We start from the raw sequence: 20,666 nt of genomic DNA on the forward strand, positions 1-20,666 counted from the left end.
TGAGAAGCCAACTCCAGTACAGTAGTGCAAGACACCGTGGAACCCCCAGGATCACCCGTTTTGTCCGTCGAGGAACCTGCAGAAGAGGAGCAACCTACCTCTCATTACTTGGCACTGCTCAGGTTTTTCCTGGTCTGCTACCTCCATTCATCCCATTATCGCTGTGTTCGGCCTACTTGATGCGACAGCCACCAGTACCGCTAGATTGCCGCGTATGGTGTTGTCTTCATCGTCGAAGAAAGCTCTCGGCCGCGTGGATGCCTGGCTAGCAGAGAAGAGGAAAGTCGGGAAGGGGGTTTTCTGTGCGCCTCCCTCTCGTTTGATAAGGCAGAAGTATCTGTCTTATGCAACCGGAGAAGTTCCTTCCTTGGGAGTTTCTGCCTCCTCACGAGGGGACTTCTCCAGTATCGTAGATGCTTCTTGTCGCTCAGCTTTCTCTTCAGCCAGAATTCTCTTCACAACCTCGGAGTTGGACCATATTCTTAAAGATATATTCAAAGTCTTCAAGATCTTTAGTTTTCTAGATTGGACGGTGGGAGCCCTAGCCAAGAAGATAGAAGACTGTACGGCCCTGCAAGAGAACTTCGCTTCGGAGTGGCTGGGAGTACTGGGGTGCGCGGATAGAGCCGTAAGAGAAGGAGCAGTAGAACTAGTAACCATCTTCACACCAGTAGTCCTCAAGAAACAAGATTGTGGTGCTCGTATAATGCAAATGGAGTCACCCCATCAGAACGTTCTTCGCTGCTGTTTGCACCCCTGGACAAGGATAGTCTGTTCCCGCAGGAGACACTGGAACGGATTTCAGTGGATCTACAGAAGAAGTCAGCTCAAACCTCCTCACTCAATCCACCAAAAGAACCAAGTTCCCTGCAAGAGCCACTTCAAGCACAACTCCTAGAATGTCGTCGCCCCCGCAGCAACAACCCTTTCGAGGTTCTAGAGGCCGTTTCTAGTCCCGACCTAGAGCCAACCTCCGAACCTCCAGGCCATCTAGGAAACCCATCAACAAATAAACTCTTAGAAAATGAGACGTCCGTCCTCCGTGTTCCAGTGGGAGCGAGACTTTCCCATTTCTGGACAGTATGGGAGAAGAAAAATGTGGAGCTGTGGATGCTGAAAGTGTTAAGAGAAGGCTGTGCGATCCCCTTCAGGGAGAAACCTCCCTTAGTAACCTCTCCCATGAGCTTAGCAGCCTACTCGGTAGACTCAGAGAGGTTTTCGGCCCTATCTCGGGAAGTGGTTCCCAAGTCACCGGGAGGATGGAGACCTGTCCTGGACGTCGGTGCCCTGAACTGCTTCGTTCAAATGACGAAATTCAAAATGGAGACGAATCAGTTTTGTCGGCCATCCATCAGGGAGACTGGATCGTTACGATCGACATGCAAGATGCGTACTTCCACATTCCAGTTCATCCGGACTCCAGGAAGTATCTGAGATTCGTGTTCCAGGACAGAGTCTTCCAGTTCAGGCACTCTGCTTCGGACTCTCCACGGCCCCTCAAGTTTTTACCCGGGTACTCTCTCCCCCAGCGAAATGGCTACATCTTATGGGGATAAACATCTCTCTGTACCTGGACGATCGGCTCCTACGCTCCCCGTCGAGATTTCAGTGCTCGGAGGACCTGCAGAAAACTCTTCGTCTCGCCCAAGAATTAGGCCTTTTAATAAACTTCAAGAAGTCACAGTTAGTCCCAACTCGGTCTATTCTATATTTGGGGATAGTGATAGACTCTCAGAGTTTTCGGGCTTTTCCATCCCAACAGGATACTATCTTGCTGCAAGAAAGTCCAGGACTTTGTAACTCGCCACTCTTGCTCAGCCAACGCATGGAGGAGTCTTCTCAGAACTCTCTCTTCCATAGAGAAGTTCGTTCCATTAGGCAGGCTACATACAAGAGCACTGCAATTTTACCTCGAGGCCAATTGGAAAAGGAAGTCGTTCCCGGACTCATTCATTTTCAGCATCACTCCCCAAATAAAAGAAGACCTCAGATGGTGGCTAGCAGAAGACAGATTCTCGACAGGAAGGTCTCTGGCTCCAACAAACCCCGACCTAACGTTATACTCAGACGCTTTGGATCTGGGTAGGGGAGCCCTTCTCAACAACATGGAGGTGTCAGGAACGTGGTCTCCTTCCGAAAGAAACCCCCACATCAACGTAAAGGAACTAAAAGCGATTCATCTGGCACTTCAACACTTTGCAATGCTGACCTTCCACAAGACAGTACCGGTTCATTCGGACAGCATGACCGCCCTAGCTTATATCAAGAGTCAAGGAGGGACCCATTCTTTTACGCTCTACGAAGTGACAAAGGATTTCCTTCTTTGGGCAAAGAGCAACAAGACCCAATTAGTGACTGGCTTCATTCAGGGCAAGATGAACGTCCTTGGGACGAATTGAGTCGTGGCAAACAGGTCCCACCAACGGAATGGACACCCAATCCACAGGTGCACCGACCTGTGGGGAAAGCCGTCGATAGACCTGTTCGTGACGTCAAGGAACAATCGTCTTCCTTTGTATTGCTCCCCGGCTCCGGACCCACAAGAATGGGCAACAGATGCCATGTTGCAGGACTGGTTGAACCTCGACCTTTACGCCTTCCCTCCCTTTCAGCTTAGTGAGGGAAGTGTTGAGGAAGTTCAGTTCACACAACAACGTGTCAATGACCTAGTCGCTCCGTTTTGGCCACACAAAGAGTGGTTCCCCGATCTGTTGAGCCTTTTGACAGACTTCCCAAGGCTACTTCCTCAGAGGAGAAGTCTTCTCAGACAGCCGCACCTCCTCCGATACCATCAAGGGTTATCCACTCTCACTCTGACAGGCTTCAGACTGTCACGAAGTTTGTCAGAGCGAAAGGATTTTCAAGGAAGGCTGCAGAGGCTATTGCTTGGTGCAGGTGACAATCTTCCTCTGCAGTCTACCAGTCCAAGTGGGCAGTTTTTAGGAAGTGGTGCCAAGAGCAAAATATTTCCTCTTCTCAAATGTCTGTAGCCCAAATCGCAGATTTTCTTCTATATCTCAGAACATTGAAAGGACTCGCAACATCTACTGTCAAGGGTTACAGAGTGATGTGGAGTTCAGTATTCAAACATAGAGGAGTAGACCTGTCTTTAAACCAAGACATCAGTGATTTAATCAAACATTTGAATACTAGTAAGCAAAGTAAACCCTCAGGAGTCGCTTGGAACTTGGATGTGGTCCTCAACTGGCTTTCAGGACCACCGTTTGAACCTTTGGAGTCGTCGTCACTTCGGAATCTTACGAAGAAGACATTACTCTTGGTGACACTGGCTACAGCCAAGAGAGCCAACGAGCTTCTTGCCATTGATAAAAGGATAGGTTTTTCACAAGGCAATGTGGTATACTTGCTAATTTTGGATTTTTTGGCCAAAAATGAGGACCCGGCTAACCCTTGGGAGCGCCTCGCTCCTTTTCTATCAAGAGCCTCTCAGAAGTACCAGGCCCATCCGATCAAGAGAAAGTCCTCTGCCCGGTAAGAGTTCTAAGAGTATACCTCGAGAGAACCAAAAACCCTAGAGGATCGGCCCCTAATCTTTGGTGTTCTATTAAAAACCCCAGCCGTCCTTTGTCCAAGAATGCACTTCAGTATCATTCTTTTTAAGATCCGTGATTTCAGAAGCACATTCGTGAGTTCAAGATGATTTACTACCCTTGTGCAAAGTAAAGTCTCATGAAATAAGAGCCGTGGCGACGTCTTTGTCTTTTAAACGTAACCTGTCTCTCTCTTCAATTTTGCAAACTACATTTTGGAGGTGCAAGTCAGTGTTTGCCATGTTTTACTTACGGGACATTGAAACAGTGTACGAAAAGTGCAGTACTTTATGTCTGTTCTTGGCAGCCGGCATGGTATTGGGGGATGAAGGATAGGAGGAACGTCTTCCCTTTCCCTCCATCCACTCTCCTTGAATAAGGATAGTTGTACTTCTTGGGAAGTCTGGTGGACACTGAGTCGTGAGTGTCACCAATCTCTATTTTATGGTTTTGGCTAAAATGTCATGTGGTTCAGGTTCATTTTATCTGGTCCTTGTTGTTCTGTTGTACTGTGCCCAGGGCAGCGGCAGATCCACATACTATTTATATGTGACCCTTTGGGATTGCTAGCTTTGGCAACCTGCGATTGACCTCCTATGTTGCAGAGCACCCACTCAGTAGAGGCAACCCTTGGCTCTACCGCCACTCCGCTACAGGTCGAGAAGAGCCACGACCAGAGGCAGCACCTGTCCGCTGGTGCTCCCTCACCAGGTAAGGTTGCAACAAGCATTGGATCCAAGATGCTAGCCAATTTGCTATCCCAAATTACCCTCCATATCGAGTAGTTTTTTGGGTAGTATATGTCCATTTGTCCCACCTCCAATCAATGTGGGATTCAGCTATGTAATTATTTGGTAAGTTACTTATATAAAAATGACATTTTTATTGTCAAATAAAGTTTTATATATACTTTACTTACCAAATAATTACATGATCGGAGCCCGCCCCTCCCCTCTCATGGACATAGAGCATAAACGAATTGAGCTCCTTAGCTAAGTTGTACCTATTCTTCCCCCGATAGTGGGCGGGGCAGCGTACCTACACCCAAAACAAAAGAGTGCTACCACGAATTTCGAAATTTGAGCTGCCGCATAATTCATTTGAAATCTTTGAAAGCTTCGTACAAGTTTATTAGCTTGTTGGTATTGACTAAACTTTCTGCAGATGTTTAACAAATAAAATACCTTCAGAATAATACAATAACTTTACTATTACTCTAAAAACAAAAAAATTAGGTTTTATTATTATGGGCCCAAAAAGTCCCTTGTAGACCTGACATAAATTTCTCATAAATTCAAGAACTGTGTAAAACATTTCAAAATTGAATTAAAAGACCGAATGTTTGACTGGTAGCTTTGCTAAACGAGATGAACATACATGATTAAAATCGTAAAGAGATTGGTTAAGATCTTCTGTTAATTTTAAGTTTTGAATCGGTGGGAAATGTGTGAACTCAGATAACAGAGGGAACTTCATAGAGTTCCGACTTTTATTAAGCAAAAACTATAGATTTGGATAATTTAACTGAAATTCCTCACGGTAATGCTTTTGGTCCATGTTATTTATGCCGTATAAAGAAAAAATGACGTTTAGCACAGAAAGCAAGATCTGTACCAATCCCATCTCCTCAGTTTAGATCTCATGCTACTGAATCGTTTAACAGTTTTGGTTATAATTAGTCAAAACTCAAAGGATGCTTATTATTAGATCAAGAAAACGGGACCTACCCCCACCTCACATCTTTTTTATTAACATTGCTGCTTTTACTGATTGCGACTCATTTAGAATTTTTTTTTTTATACTGAAATTCATTTTTGTGAAAAATATAGTTTAACTCATCAGTTGCTTTAAAAAAAAAAAAATTTATTTTTAAGATACTTGTCTATCGTAGGGAAATATTTTCAGTCTTTTATTCTTCAATTTTCCGAATGTGTGGATGTTTTATAACATTTTTGTTTTTCTCCTATAAAATTCTCCCAGACTAGACTGTGCGCCATTAAGTAGAGTAGTAGATATTCACTTAATTCCAACAGCCTTGCATTTTCTTCTATAAGATTCAGTACCATATAGTCATCTATAAGTTCAGTACCACACAGTTATCTATAAGCCTGGTTCCAGTTATGACCAAATTATGGTATGACCCTCCTGAGTACATAAGTAGGTGAATCGTTGGAACCACAGAATTTCAAACGTTGCAATTTTTTTTTTTTTTTTTTTTTTAGCAAGCTTATATGGGTTTCATTTAATTATTTGTTTTTTTATTTGGTTTTTAATGTTGGCCTTCCTTTATATGCTGGGTTGCATTTTGCCTTTCCAGATTCTATAAAAAAATACTCAATGCTGCATAGGCCTATCAGATGTTATAGTACAGTGCTGGAAGACATTTATACAAATCTGAACACATTCAATTAGGCCTACATGTGAAAATATAGACCTTTTAAATCTTAAAGAATGAAGAGCAAATTTTATGAAAGTCTGATATTCAAAATCAACACAGGAGTCTAATTCAGTTGTGTTATCAGATTTATACATGAAACATTTTTGAAAGGTCTTTCTATTTTCCTGTTAACAATGACAAAGTCAGGTTAATATGCAGTAGTTTGCATAAATTTGCAACCTGATGTGAGGTGCAAACTACTATTCAACTTGAGTCTTCCCAGAATGAAAAGGGACTTTGAAAGTGATGTATTCCACTCTCCTTGTAGAATTGTTATTCATAACACATGGCTAAAATAATCTTCACCTAAGCCCTGACTCAGTAATTAACAAATGACAAAAGAGAAGCTGGGCCTAACTTTGATGTATGCCTTCCTCATTTTAAAAGTATATTTTGTGCACTGCTAATTTAACAGCTACAATTTACTGTCGTACAGTATAAAGTACTGCATTTGCCGTATGCAGATAAAGATTTAATTCAAAATAAGAAAGTGTAAGGGACTGAGTTTTGAGGAAATGCTAATTGGGTTACTGGAGTTAATGTGTTAAGGAAGATTACAGCTATGAACTTCAAATTGTACAGTATAAGTATGTATTTGAATAAAAAAAAATGACCAAAAACGCTTAATATATCCTATCCTAACCTTCCCTTCACCTAACCTAACCTAACCTAGGCATGGTGCCCTGACTTCCCGTTATGCCCAGATTATGGTATGGTCCTCCTAATTATTAGCTGAATTGTCGGGACCACAGAATTTCAAACTAGGCATAAATGTGTGTGTTTTTTTTTTTGTTTTTTGTGTTTTTTAAGAAGCTCACTTAGATCTCATTTCACTGTTTAGAGTACGGTGCCATTCGTTTCAATAAGACACCTTTATAAAAAAAAAATTAAGCACAAGTAATGAGGCCTGGATGTGAAAATGAGACCTTTTAAAAATAACTGTCTTTTATGAAAATCTTACATTCAAAATAAACAGGAGTCTAATTCAAGTGTGTTATTAGGTTTATACCTTAAATATTTTTGGAACGAGGAGAATTTTTCTACTTGAATGTCGACCGTGATAAAAATAGGTTAATGTAAAGTGGTTTTTGCATTCATTAGCAATGAGATGAGTGAGGTGCAAACTGCTAACTTTAACCTTGACAGATTGAAATACTTTTGAAATTATTTTCAAAAGGACAAACTTTTAGGCTGCAAGTCCTGAAATAAAAAAAAAAATATGACTATAGTAAAAGTTGTTTATTATAAAGGAGTTCACTGATTAAGAAATGCAAAAATAAAAAAATTTAGCACAAGGACCCGTTATATGCAGACAATTTACTAAACAAAAATTTAACTTATACTTGATACTTTTCTTACAAAACTAGGTGGTGGGCTAATGATTGCCGTGTTAAGTGAGTAGGCAAGTTAGTAGTAACTTACAATATACATTACTGCGGCTAAAATGGAGTCGTAGCCTGAACCGAGACAGTGGAAATTCAGAAGGAAATTAATTCTGAACAAATGACAAAAGAGAAGTTAAGTCTAACATGTATTTGGAAATCCACATTTTACTGATTTTATCACAACAGACTAAGTTACAGGGTATAAAAATCAATATCATGGGATTCAGTTACAAATTACAGACAGAGATTCAATTAAAAAAGTAAAGAGCATGGTGTCGAGTTTTCAAGAAATACAAATTGGGTTCGAGAGAGAGAGAGAGAGAAGAGAGAGAGAGACCCAACCTAACCTAATGTAGGGAGAGAGGCCCTAACTTAACTTGAGGGAGAGAGAGAGAGAGAGACCCCCAACCTAACCTAATGTAGGGAGAGAGGCCCTAACCTAACCTGAGAGAGAGACCCCAGCCTAACCTAATGTAAGGCATCTACCCTGACTTGGAAGGAGCGGGGGCGGTGGGGGGGCGTTATTCCCCTCCCTCGTTTAACAAAGACTTTCAATGTATTTGGTCAGTTCCGAGACAACCCCGGTCTGCGGAAAACTCCGAACAAGTTTGGAGTGATTCCCCGGGACAGAGCAAATAGCCATAGATTCTTTGCTGTTAAAGCCACATGTTTTTTTCAGCACCCTGCAACTGAGCCTCGGTCAGCGGAAATCGTAAAATGTGAAATGTTTCCCCAAAGTTTGGAAGGAAAACGTCGGAGTTCGGCCTCGGTTCTCTTTTGTCGTTTGTTAATTCTTAATTGCCTGTTGAGCTGTGTAAGGGATTAGGCCGGGGCTCTTATCTTAGGCTAGGGCCCTAATTTAGGCTAGGACTCTTATCTTAGCTACATTCTGTTACGACTAATTTGTGCGTATACTCTTAATACAGCAATCACTAGCAGAGTCTACTGTCTTATCTTGCAAGACAAAAAAGTCTGCCTTATTTTGTAAAAAAAAAAAAAAAAAATATAGTCCGCCTTATTTTGTAAAGAAAAGTCTGCCTTATTCTGAAAAAGAAATATATAGTCTGCATTATTTTGTAGAAAAAACAAACAAATATAGTCTGCCTTTTTTTTTTTTTTTTTTTTTTTAAAGTTTGCCTTAATTTGTAAAAAAAAAAAAATTGTTGCCTTATTTTGTAAAAAAAAAAAAAAAAAATTCTGCCTTATTTTGTAAAAAAAAAATATAGTCTGCCTTATTTTGTAAAAAAAAAAACATTATTATTATTATTATTATTATTATTATTATTATTATTATTATTATTATTATTATTATTATTATTTTCATCATCATCATCATATTCAGAATGAAGATTGACACATTGTTATTCTCACAAAAAACATAATAATAATAATAATAAGTTAGCTTGGTAGGAAATAATAATATTTATTAATGTATATATGGGTTTATTTATTATTTTCAGTTTTTTCATAAAATTTGTAATTTTTTTAATTTTTTTTTTATATTTTTTTATTTTCTGTGAATTTTTGTTTTTTAATTTATTTATTAGGGATATTGAAGTAATGAAAGTCTTGGACTTTATGAGAATATAGAAGTAATTAAAATCTTGGACTCTTATGGGAATATTGGAGTAATGAAAGTCTTTGGACTTTATGGGAGTATTGAAGTATGAAAGTCTTGAACTTTATGGGAATATTGGAATAATAAAAGTCTTGGACTTTATAGGAATATTGGAGTACAATTAAAGTATTGGACTTTATGGGAATATTGAATTAATGAAAGTCTTGGACTTAAAGGGAATATTGAAGTAATGAAAGTGTTGGACTTTATGGGAATATTGGGAATAAAGTCTTGGACTTTATGGGAATATTGGATAAAAGTCTTGGACTTTATGGGAATATTGTAGTATGAAAGTCTTGAACTTTAGTATTGGAATTGAAAGTCTTGGACTTTTTGGGAATATTGGTAATGAATATTGGGAATAGTGAAGTAATGAAAGTCTTGAACTATGGGAATATTGAAGTAATGAAAGTCTTGGACTTTGGGAATATTGTAGTAATAAAAGTCTTGGGCTTTATGGGAATATTGTAATGAAAGTCTTGTACTTTATGGGAATATTGGAGTAATGAAAGTCTTGGACTTTATGGGAATATTGAAGTATGAAAGTCTTGAACTTTATGGGAATAATAAAAGTCTTGAACTTTACGGGAATATTGAAGTAAAATTAAAGTACTGGACTTTATGGGAATATTGAATTAATGAAAGTCTTCGACTTTATGGGAATATTGAAGTAATGAAAGTCTTGGACTTTGGGAATATTGTAGTAATAAAAGTCTTGGACTTTATGGGAATATTGGAGTAATGAAAGTCTTGTATTTTATGGGAATATTGGAGTAATTAAAGTCTTGGACTTTATGGGAGAAGTAATTGCTTTTTTTTTTCTTTTGCAGAGAACAGCCATTTTCCTCACTGGGACCAATCAAGGTATGTTTATGATAGTTCTCTCTCTCTCTCTCTCTCTCTCTCTCTCTCTCTCTCTCTCTCTCTCTCTCTCTCTCTCTCTCTCTCTCTCTCTCTTTTAGTAAATGTAAGCAACTTAAACCTAAATGTGTTTATAAAGTGAGAGCGCAGGAAAGCATCCTAGATCATGTGTGTTGCATTGTGGGAATATCTCTCTCTCTCTCTCTTTCTCTTTCTCTCTCTCTCTGGTTGATAACTTTTATTTGTTGGCAACTTTTGGTTTTTTTGTGTGTAACTTGTTGACAACTTTTGGAATGATTCTGTCAGTAACTAGTTGATAACTTATTATTTTTTGTCAATACCAAGTTGATAAGTTTTGTTGTTTTGCAGATAAGTTGATAACTTTTTATTTTGTCAGTAAGAAGTTGGTAACTTTTGGGGGGGTTATTTTTTCAATAAGTTGATACCTCGTTGCTCTGTCAGTGTGTTGATAACTTTTTGTCAAGTTGGTAACTTTTTATTATGTCATTAACAAGATAACTTTTGTCATTAACCATTTGACAACTTGCTTTTTGTCAATAGCAAGTTGATAACTTTGGTATTTTGTCAATAACTGGTTGATAACTTGTTCATTGCCAATAATTGGTTAATAACTTGATTTTTTTGTTATCTGTAACAACTCTCTTGTGTCAGTAACTGGTTGATAATTTTGGGTTTTTAGAGTGTCGGTAACAAGATCATAACTTTTTATGTTAACAAGTTAATAACATTTATTTTGCCGCTGACAAGTTGAGTTGATAACTGATGTTGTTATGTCAGCAAGTTGAAAACGTGTTTTTATTGTGTCAGTAACAAGTTAATAACGTTTCCTATGTTATCAACATCAAGTTGATAATTTTTTGTTGTCAATGAGGAGTTGATAACTTGTTTTTAGTCAATAATAAATTGAGAAATTGTTTTTTATCAGTAACAAGTTGATAACTTTTTTATTCTGTCAATAACAAGTTGATAACTTTTGTTTTTATTCTGTCAATAACAAGATTAAATTTTTTTCAGTAAGTTGATAACTTTTTATAATTTTTTAAAGTAAGTTGATAACTTTTTATTCTGTCAATAACAAGTTGATAACTTTTTATCAATATTTTTGTTATTTTTCTAGTTATGTTAATAACAAAACCATTTGTGCTTTATTTTTTATTTTGTTGATAACGAGTATATTTTTGCCTTAATAAAGAGTTCATCGCTTGCTGTAATTTTGTTAATTTTTTTTTATGCATTTTTGTTCCTCTGTCGGTAACGAGTTCTGGTTGTGTTGATAAAGAGTTAATAACTTTTTTTTGTAAGTTAATAACTTATCAACTTTTATTTATTTTTTTCTTTTTATGTTTTTATTGATAATAACTAATCAAATGTTATTATTTTTCTTTTGTTTGTGTTATTGTCATTAATGAGTTTTGTGTTGGTGAGAAGTTATTAACTTTTTTATTGTAAGTTAATAACATTTATTTTGTTGAAGTTAATAACAACTGTTATTTATTTTGTTATTTTTTTGTCCATGCTTTTGTTTTCTTTCTTTTTTTGTCTACATCGATGAGTTAATAACGTTCTTCATTGATAAGTCAATAATTCTGCAGTTATTATTTTGTTGAGTTTTGTTTTCTTTTGTTCGTTCTTGTTGAGAAGTTAATAACTTTTTGTTAATTTTTTTCTGTAGTAACTGTTATTAATTTGTTAACTTTTCATTTTCTTATGTTTGCCTTTGTTGACAAGTTTTTTCTTCAAGTTAATGACTTATTTTATGTGTTAATTTTTTCTTTTGGCAGCGAATCAGTAACTTTTTTCCCCTGTTGATGAGTCAGTAACTATTGATTATTCTGTTAATAACTTTTTTTTTATTGTGTTTGTCTTTGTTGATAATTTACGTTAATTTTCTTCCATTAGCGAATCAGTAACTTTTCCTGTTAATTATTGTTAATAATTTTTTGGTTGTTTTTGTTGACTTTTTGTTGTTAATTTTTTAATTTGGTAGCAATTCAGTAACTTCTTTCCCTGTTGACAAGTTGGTAACTGTTAATTATTCAGTTAATAACTTTTTTTTTTTGTCAATGTCAATATTTTTTTCATTGATTAGTTAATAACTTTTTTTTTACGTTTTTTGGGAGCGAATCAGCACCTTTTTTTTTTTTTCTGTTGACAAGTCAGTAACTGTTAAATATTCTGTTAATAATGTTTTGTTTCCTTTTGTTAATTTTTTGATTGCTGCATTAATAACTTTGTTAATTTTTTTCTGGTGGCGAATCAGTAACTTTTTTGTTGATAAGTCAGTAACCGTTGATTATTCTGTTAATAACTTGTTGTTTTCATTTAATGGTTTTCATTGATAACACGTTAATAACTTTTTAAAAAAAATTTTAAGCGAATCAGTAACTTTTTTCCCTGTTAAGCCAGTAACTGTTAATTATTGTTAACTTTTTGTTTTATTTGTATTTTTTCGTTAGCAAATCAGTAACTTTTTTCCCTGTTGATAAGTCAGTAACTTAATTACTTTGTTAATAACTTTATGTTTTCTTTTATTAATGTTTTTCGTTGATAAGTTAATAACTTTTTTTCATTTCCTTGGTAGCAAATCAGTAACTTTTCCCCCTTGTTGAAAAGTCGGTAACTGTTAATTATTCTGTTAGGAACTTTTTGTTTTCTTTTATCAATGTTTTTCGTTGATAAGTTTATAACTTATTTTTTTATTTTCTTCAGTAGCAAATCAATAACTTTTTCCCCTTTTGATAAGTCAGTAATTGTTAATTATTCTGTTAAAATAACTTTTTGTTTCTTTTGTTGATAAGTTAATAACTTATCTTTTATTTTTTGTGGCAAATCTGTAGCTTAATTTCCCCCGTTGACAAGTCAGTAACTGTTAATTATTGTTAATAAGTTTTTGTTTCCGTTTGTTGATAAGTTAATACAAATTTTTTTGGTTGCAAATCAGTAACTTTTTTCCCTGTTGTTAGTCAGTAACTTAATTATTCGGTTAATAAATTTTGTTCTATTGTTTAGTCAGTAAGTTAATAATGTATTTTTCGTTGATAAGGTGATGACTTATTTTTTTAAATATTTTTGTCCATAGCAAATCAATACCTTTTTTGTTCCTGTTGATAAGTCAGTAACTGTTAATTATTTTGTTAATAACTTTTTTGCTTCCTTTCGTTAATGTTTTTCATTGATAAGTTAGTAACTTATTTTTAAAAAAAATTTTTTGTCGGCAGCAAATCAGTAACTCTTTTTCCCTGTTTATAAGTCAGTAACTGTAAATTAATCTGTTAATAACCCTGTTTCCTTTTTGGTTTTGTCAGTAAGTTAATAACTTATTTTTTTTTTTTTAATTTGTTTTGGTAGCAAATCTAACTTTTTTTCCTGTTGATAGTCAGTAACTGTTAATTATTCTGTGAATAGCTTTTTGTTTCCTTTTTTTCTTGTCGACAAGTTAATAACTTATTTTTTGTTTGTTAATTTGTTTCGGCAGCGAATCGGTACCTTTTTTTTTCCCTGTTGATAAGCCAGCAACTGTTAATTATTCTGTTAATAACTTTGTTTCCTTTTGTGTTTTTTTTTTTTTTTAAAAGTTAATAACTTATTTTTTTATTTGTTTCGGTAGCCAATCAGTGACTTTTTTCCCCTGTTGATAAGACAGAAACTGTTAATTATTCTGTTAATAACTTTTTGTTTCCTTTTGTTTCTTTTTGTCGATAAGTGAATAACTTATTTTTTTATTTTGTTTTAGTAGCGAATCGGTAACTTTTTTTCCCCCTGTTGATAAGTCAGCGACTGTTAATTATTTTGTTAACTTTTTGCTTCCTTTTGTTTTTTTTTTTGTCGATAAGTTAATAACTTGTCTTTTTGGTAGCGAGTCACTTTTTTCCCTCTTGATAAATCAGTAACTTAATTATTCTGTTAATAACTTTTGTTTTATATTTGTTGATAAGTTAATAACATTTTTTAAAATTTGTTAATTTGTTTTGGTAGCGAATCAGTACTATTTTTTTCCCTGTTGCTAAAGTCAGTAACTGTTAATAATTCTGTTAATAACTTTGTGTTTCCCTTTGTTTCTTGTTGTCGATAAGTTGATAACTTTTTTGTGGTAGCGAGTCACTTTTTTTTTTTTTTTTCTGTTGATAAAGTCAGAAACTGTTAATTATTCTGTTAATAACTTTTTGTTTCCTTTTGTTTCTTTTGTTCGCGTTGCAGGTAATGCTGAACAGGGCTGACTCTCCGGACGCCAGGGATTGGAAATATCAGAGATACCAGGGTTAGTTGTTTTTCTTTGTTTTTATTTGCTTTTTTTTTTTTTTTTACTTTGTTTTTTACTATTTTTATTTATTGTTTATTTTGGTTTTGTTATTTTCATTTTGGTTATAAATAATTTTTTTTTTTTTTTTTTTTTTTTTTTGAAGTGCCGGGATGAGTAAGGTGGCTTCCCTCTTTCCGAGGTCTGGTTATTTTTTCAAATTGAGATATTTGGGGAGTCTCTCTCTCTCTCTCTCTCTCTCTCTCTCTCTCTCTCTCTCTCTCTCTCTCTCTCTCTCTCACTTGCTGTCAATCTTTCTCTCTCCCATTTCCTGATTCTCTCTCTCTCTCTCTCTCTCTCTCTCTCTCAAGAGAAAGTTATGCTTTCTCAGTGTGACGGAGAAAGCATAATTATACAAACACACAATAGAGTAATTAAGACCTATGTATGTTTTGGGACACCGCCCACTTCCTGTGACCCAAATCTCTCTCTCTCTCTCTCTCTCTCTCTCTCTCTCTCTGGGAAGGTGGTTCTGGGCCAACGGTTGGTTCGAGTTTGGAAGGGTGTGTCTTTTTTTTTTTTTTTTTTTTTTTTGCCTTGGTGGCGGTTTGCGGTGGTAGTTGGAGGGGGGAGGGTTAGAGAGAGAGAGAGGGAAAGAGAGATTGACAGGTTGAGAGAGAAAGATTGACAGGTTGAGAGAGAGAGAAAGATTGGTAGATTGAGAGAGAGAGAGGGAGAGAGAAAGATTGATAGATTGGCAGAGAGAGATTGATGGGTTGAGAGAGAAAGATTGATAGATTGAGAGAGAGAGAGAGAGAAAGATTGAAAGATAGAGAGAGAGAGATTGATGGGTTGAGAGAGAAAGATTGACAGGTAGAGAGAGAGAGAGAGATTGATTAGCAAGATTTACAGAGAAAGAGATTGAGAAGTTCAGAGAGAGGTTGATAGATTGAGAGAGAGAGAGAGAGAGAGAGAAGGTTGAAAGAGAAATTGACAGGTTGAGAAAGATAGAGAGAAAGACTGACATACTAGATTGAGCAAGATTGACAGAGAGAGAGAGAGTGGAGGGGTGAGTGAGTGAGCGTGTACATACATACACATGTACATTGTTCACTCTATCGAGGTCCGGCCTCTACACCAACGGGGTCGGAATTCTCCGACGATGCCACACTGTAGTATCTTTCTCGACCCCGGCGGACACATCCATCATTTTAATATATAAAAAAAAACGAGTTTTAGCCGGTTTTAAACAGTCGCCAAAACTCGCCCAGTACCGTAGAGTGTTTTGGCGTTTGTTTCAAAACTCGCCGAGCGTCGCAGGCGCGTTTGTTTGCGTTTGTTAGCGAGTGTTTATGTGAGTGTTTATGAGCGTCATCATACGTCTGCCAGTGACGTCACGCACCTACCTAGCTACCCCTCTAGGATCCCCCCACTCCCCGGCCCCGACCCTCCCTTGCCACGTATCACCACCTTCGACGTCGTATACAAACCAAGACATATATTCACCTCCTAAGGCGCCTATTAATACCCCCTCGCCCGTCGGAGGCGGCTTCCACCACGCCCTGCGAGGTACATACGCCCTTCCCGAAGGCAACCGCACTCCGCCCATCCGTCGCATCGCCCTCGGCGGGCGCGCAAAGGGCGTCGATCGGCGGCGGATCTTTTGCACGTGATTGTGTGTGTGCTGTGTTGTGGTGTGGTGGTCGTCCCCCCCCCCCCGCGTCCCTCCCTCCCTCCCACCACGCCACCCTTATCACGGACGCCATTAGACTGATAAACTTATAAAGTCGAAAAAAGTGTTTACTTAAGTGGCCGTAAGTTGGGCGTCGCGCAACTTACTTATCTCCCGGGCACTTGGACGGGTCCGTCGATAGTTGGGGCAACTTTTGGGGGACTTTTCCAAGTGTTAAGTGCGAAGGTTGTCGAGGAATTGATCGAAATATATATATATTTAAAATATATATATATATATATTTAGTGTTTATTATAGTGCGGCATCTCCCACAGTACTGCTACGCTTTTGTGAGTATGGTAATGATACTTTCTCTCTCTCTCTCTCTCTCTCTCTCTCTCTCTCTCTCTAAAACTATCCATATATATATACACCTCTCTCTCTCTCTCTCTCTCTCTCTCTCTCTCTCTCTCTCTCTCTCTCTCTCTCTGTCTCAGGGCCTGCCTGCCCTGATAATAATTCTTATCTGATAACGAGAGAATTCACTGCGCACACAAACACATTCTCTCTCTCTCTCACTCTCTCTCACTCACTCACTCACTCACTCTCTCACTCTCTCTGCAGTCTTCGAGTCAGTCAGTCTGATTATAAATTAGATTTGTCGTTCAGTCTATTTGATTTTTAGTGAATTTTTTAGTGAATTTATTTCATTATGTTCAGAGGTGAGTTGAACTAGACATTGCATATATATATATATATATATATATATATATATATATATATATATATATATATATATATATGTAGAGAGAGAGACATAACATATTCAGATGAAATTTAGAAACATTAATTGTTATTGTTATTATTACTATCATTATTATTACGACTATTATTAAACACTCGCTCTCCCGTTCCCTCCACAGGTAAGTGCCACGTCCGGTTACCAAACAGAACAGTGGTGTATGAAGGTAGGCCATAATTACTTATTTAATTTACACACACACACAGAGAGAGAGAGAGTTAATGAGATCTATATCTCTCCCCGTAAAGGTGGTTCCTGTCTAAATTTGGCTATTTACAAACACGTACCCCTCCTCCCTCTCTCTCTCTCTCTCTCTCTCTCTCTCTCTCTCTCTCTCTCTCTCTCTCTCTCTCCACGAACTGGCCACACCCACAGAAGGGGAGAGAGAGAGAGAGAGAGCGTGAGGGAAAATAGAGAATGATAGAAGTGCATATACAATTATATATATATATATATATATATATATATATATATATATATATATAGAGAGAGAGAGAGAGAGAGAGAGAGAGAGAGAGAGAGAGAGAGAGAGAGAGAGAGATGATGTGGATAGATATGTAAAGAGAGTTTGATAAAGAGAGAGAGATTGATAGATAAAGAGAGAGAGAGAGAGAGAGAGACCCATAGACCCCGGAAACAGTGCCTGTACTCCCTCTCTCCCTCTCCCTCCCCCCTCCCCTCCCCTCCCCTCCTCTATGCCCAGGGCATCATCGATCTGCAAGAATAATAGAATTGGCATCGGTTTGCTCATGACTAAGTCAGGTGCCCTCTCTCTCTCTCTCTCTCTCTCTCTCTCTCTCTCTCTCTCTCTCTCTCTCTCTCTCTCTCTAGAGTGCCATTTATATATTTCTCTCTCTCTCTCTCTCTCTCTCTCTCTCTCTCTCTCTCTCTCTTTTTTTGTCAAAATAAATTAATAATTAATGAGTTCTCCTCCTCCTCCTCCTCCTCCTCCTCCTCCTCCTCCTCCTCCTCCTCCTCCTCCTCCTCCTCCTCCTCCTCCACCTTGTGGGCATCATTCACGCTAAATTTACCCAATTGTATATCGGCGAGAGATGACTGGTGCCCAAGACAGGTGCCAAAAAGGTACCCCTCTTCCCTTGCTTTGGGCATGGCTCTTGGTGCCTGCCCCCTTCCCCTGGGGCATCAGGGTATGGAGGATGAGTACGAGGTGTATAAATGAGGGAGAGGGAGAAGAAGAAGAAATAGGGAGACAGATATACCCAGTCTCTCGTTTGGCAGGGTCAGACGTGCTGCTAAAGGGTCCCTCTCGTGCGGTTCAGGGCTCAGGGCGTCTTCCGTGTTCCCCCTCCCATAATCCCTCCCCCCCTTCGGTGCCTGTCGACCCACAAACCCAATTCTGCCTCTCTTTCTCCCGGTTTCATCACACGTCCAGACCGTCTGTCCCCCTTTTTTTTGCGTTGAGTGATTTGTTGAGAGGGAGATTCGAGTCACGTCTCCGTCCCGTCGGCGACAAGTTGCCAATAAGTTTGTGACAAGTTGCTATCAAGGTTGTGACAAGTTGCCAACAAGCTTGTGATAAGTGGGGAGTGTTGTCAACAACTTCACCAGCAGAGGGAGATTCGAGTTGCGCCTCCGACCTGTCGGTGACAAGTTGCCAATAAGTTTGTGACAAGTTGCCAGCAATTTTGTGATAAGTGGGAAGCGTGTCAACAACTTCACCAGCAGAGGAAGATTAGAGTTGCATCTCCGTCCTGTCGGTGACAAGTTCGTGACAAGTTGCCAACAAGTTTGTGATAAGTTGCCAACAATTTTGTTTTAAGTGGGTAGCATTGTCAACAACTTCACCAACAGAGGGAGATTCGAGTCGCGTCTCCATCCTGTCAGTGACAAGTTTGTGACAAGTTGCCAACAATTTTGTTATGAGTTTGTGACAAGTTGTCAACAATTTTGTGTTAAGTGGGAAGTGTTGTCAACATCGTCTCACCAACAGGGGGAGACTAAAGTCACATCTCCAACATCCCGTCGGTGACGGTTTGTGACGAGTTTGTTACAATTTCCCAACGATTTTATGACAAGTTTGTGACAAGTTGCCAACAATTTTGTGAAAAGTTTGTGACGAGTTGCCAACAAATTTGTGACAAGTTTGTGACGAGTTGCAAACAATTTTGTTGTTGTTGTTGATGGGTTTGCCTCTTGTATTGTTGTTTGTTGTTATTCTCTCTCCCATGAAAGCGAGAAGTTTGGCCTAATAAAACACACACCACTCTGGGTGTGCCTGGTGAGTGTTCTCTCCTGTGTGTTACCCCCTCCCTCTTCCCCTCTTCCCCCTGGCCCCTCCAACACTCCCTCCTCCCTCCCACCTCCCACCATCGCCCCCTTTTCTCCAACAATTCTCTCCTCTGTCCTGAAGTTCTTTCTTTTCTGCATTCATGCATCGAGCATTTTCGGGTCCAACAGCTGCCGATGATACCCCAATCTTCACCGTCCCCCTCCCCTGCCCTTCTCTGTGCCCCAGCAGCAGCAGCAGCAGCATGCCCACGCCTGCTGCTGCTGCTGTGCCCGCTGTAGCAGCAGCAGTAGCAGCAGGAGTTCCTCTTCATCCCACGACAGCGAAGACCTCGTCTGTCGTCCACAGGCTGCCACGATGACTGCCCAGTCGGACGAAGACACCAGGACTCTGCTGGCACTCCAGCTGCGAGCAGCTGCCATTTTCGGGGCACCTGCTACTGCTGCTGATGCTGCCCACCAGTACCCCGTCATGCCCTTGCCTCCACCTCCCGCTGCTGTTGCCGCCAATGGTGCCATACCTCACGAGGGTCTCGCCATCCCATCGCCTTCGACGCTACCCACTGTGCATTATCATCCCTCTGCGGCCTCTCTGTCTCACTCTTGCCCCTCCTCCTCCTCCTCCTCCTCCTCCTCCTCCTCCTCCTCCTCCTCCTCCTCCTCCTCCTCCTCCCCCTTCCCTCCAACACCACCATGGCCTCTCACTCCAACAACTCCACCACCACCAACACTGCATCTTGTTGCCTTCAGGTGGCGCCTCTACTTCCTCCTCATCTCCCTACTCCTTCTACGACGTCTTCTGCAGGTCAGTCGTGGTCCAGGGGAAGACACACCAGCGGCTGCACCCCTCCATGACGTTGTATAGGGTCTCTCTCACCCAGCATTCCTTCCCGTTTCGGTTCCCGGCCCGCAGGCGGTCCTCGGTCCTTTTGTTTCGGGAATTCGACCCAAGAACAGGTCGAGCAACTACACCTCCCCCCTTTTGTGCCCCCTCTCTTCTTTCCCCACAGGTTATGGTGGTCCAGTCCAGTCCCCTTCCCTATTCCTCCTCCTCCCTCCCCCTCCGAATTTGACTGGAATGTGGTTGCATTCCTGTATCTGTATCCGGAATGAGGTCGCATTCCCATAGCTGTACCAATTCCCGAATCTCACAGGACCCAAGGTGGCCGTATCCCAAAATGATTTCAGGACGAGGTTATGTGACATTTTGGACTTTGTAACTGTACCCAACAGGAGGGTATTTTAAATAATACATGTTTCTGTAACTCCACCCACTGTAACTGCCCCCAACAGGATGGGATTCTGTAACTGTACCCACTGTAACTCCCCAAGAGGATGATATTGCATCAATCCCGTAACGTTTTGAATAATCCTGTCATTGTCGCAGGATGAGAATGAGTCATTCCCATAATCCTGTAACTATACCCACTGTAACTGTACCTACTGCAACTATACCCACTGTACCCAAGCCCCATATGTCATGGAGGTGGTATGAATAATTATGAATGTCCCTCAAAATTGTTTTGAAACAAGACTCTGCATTTACTTATTTGTTGACCTTCTTGTCAAGGGAAGGCAAGATGGCCTCTCTAATTGTTTATCTTGTTTTGTCTTTTGCCCTCTTGTTCATTTGCTTATTTGCCAGTGTTTTTCTTCTTCTTCTAAATTCCCAGAAACGAGAAAGTTACCTTACTGTCTTGGTCATCTTGGTTCCCCAGTTTCAAGTTTGTCAGAAGTGATGAGGAAACAAACCTGGCTATCCTGGCTTCCTGTGGAAGGTCTTGATCATATATATATATATATTTACCTCCTTACAGGTGTTTTGGTGGCACCTG

At 39.2% G+C, this 20,666-nt stretch overlaps 1 protein-coding gene and 1 long non-coding RNA gene across 14 annotated transcripts in view; one reads left to right on the plus strand and one right to left on the minus strand.

The window, feature by feature from the left end:
- Positions 1 to 20,666, plus strand: part of HnRNP-K (Heterogeneous nuclear ribonucleoprotein K) — an 83,655-nt gene that overhangs the window by 27,223 nt on the left and 35,766 nt on the right. For 2 of the 13 annotated variants that reach the window (XM_067103031.1, XM_067103029.1), the window contains exons 2-4: positions 9,822 to 9,855; positions 14,071 to 14,131; positions 16,706 to 16,750. In XM_067103031.1, the coding sequence (XP_066959132.1) occupies positions 14,074 to 14,131; positions 16,706 to 16,750 (103 nt within the window). In that variant the 5' untranslated portion in view covers positions 9,822 to 9,855; positions 14,071 to 14,073. Of the gene's footprint in view, positions 1 to 9,821; positions 9,856 to 14,070; positions 14,132 to 16,364; positions 16,505 to 16,705; positions 16,751 to 17,728; positions 19,637 to 20,666 lie in introns of those variants that run through there. The other 11 variants (XM_067103032.1, XM_067103034.1, XM_067103027.1 and 8 more) reach the window with 7 other exon arrangements.
- Positions 5,414 to 8,528, minus strand: LOC136838207 (uncharacterized). The gene is made up of 2 exons (XR_010852897.1): positions 7,783 to 8,528; positions 5,414 to 7,715 (listed from the first exon to the last, which is right to left on the minus strand). It is a non-coding gene; the product is annotated as an uncharacterized lncRNA (long non-coding RNA).

This window comes from Macrobrachium rosenbergii, unplaced genomic scaffold (assembly GCF_040412425.1).
Source record: "Macrobrachium rosenbergii isolate ZJJX-2024 unplaced genomic scaffold, ASM4041242v1 171, whole genome shotgun sequence".
Lineage (NCBI taxonomy): Eukaryota > Metazoa > Arthropoda > Malacostraca > Decapoda > Palaemonidae > Macrobrachium > Macrobrachium rosenbergii.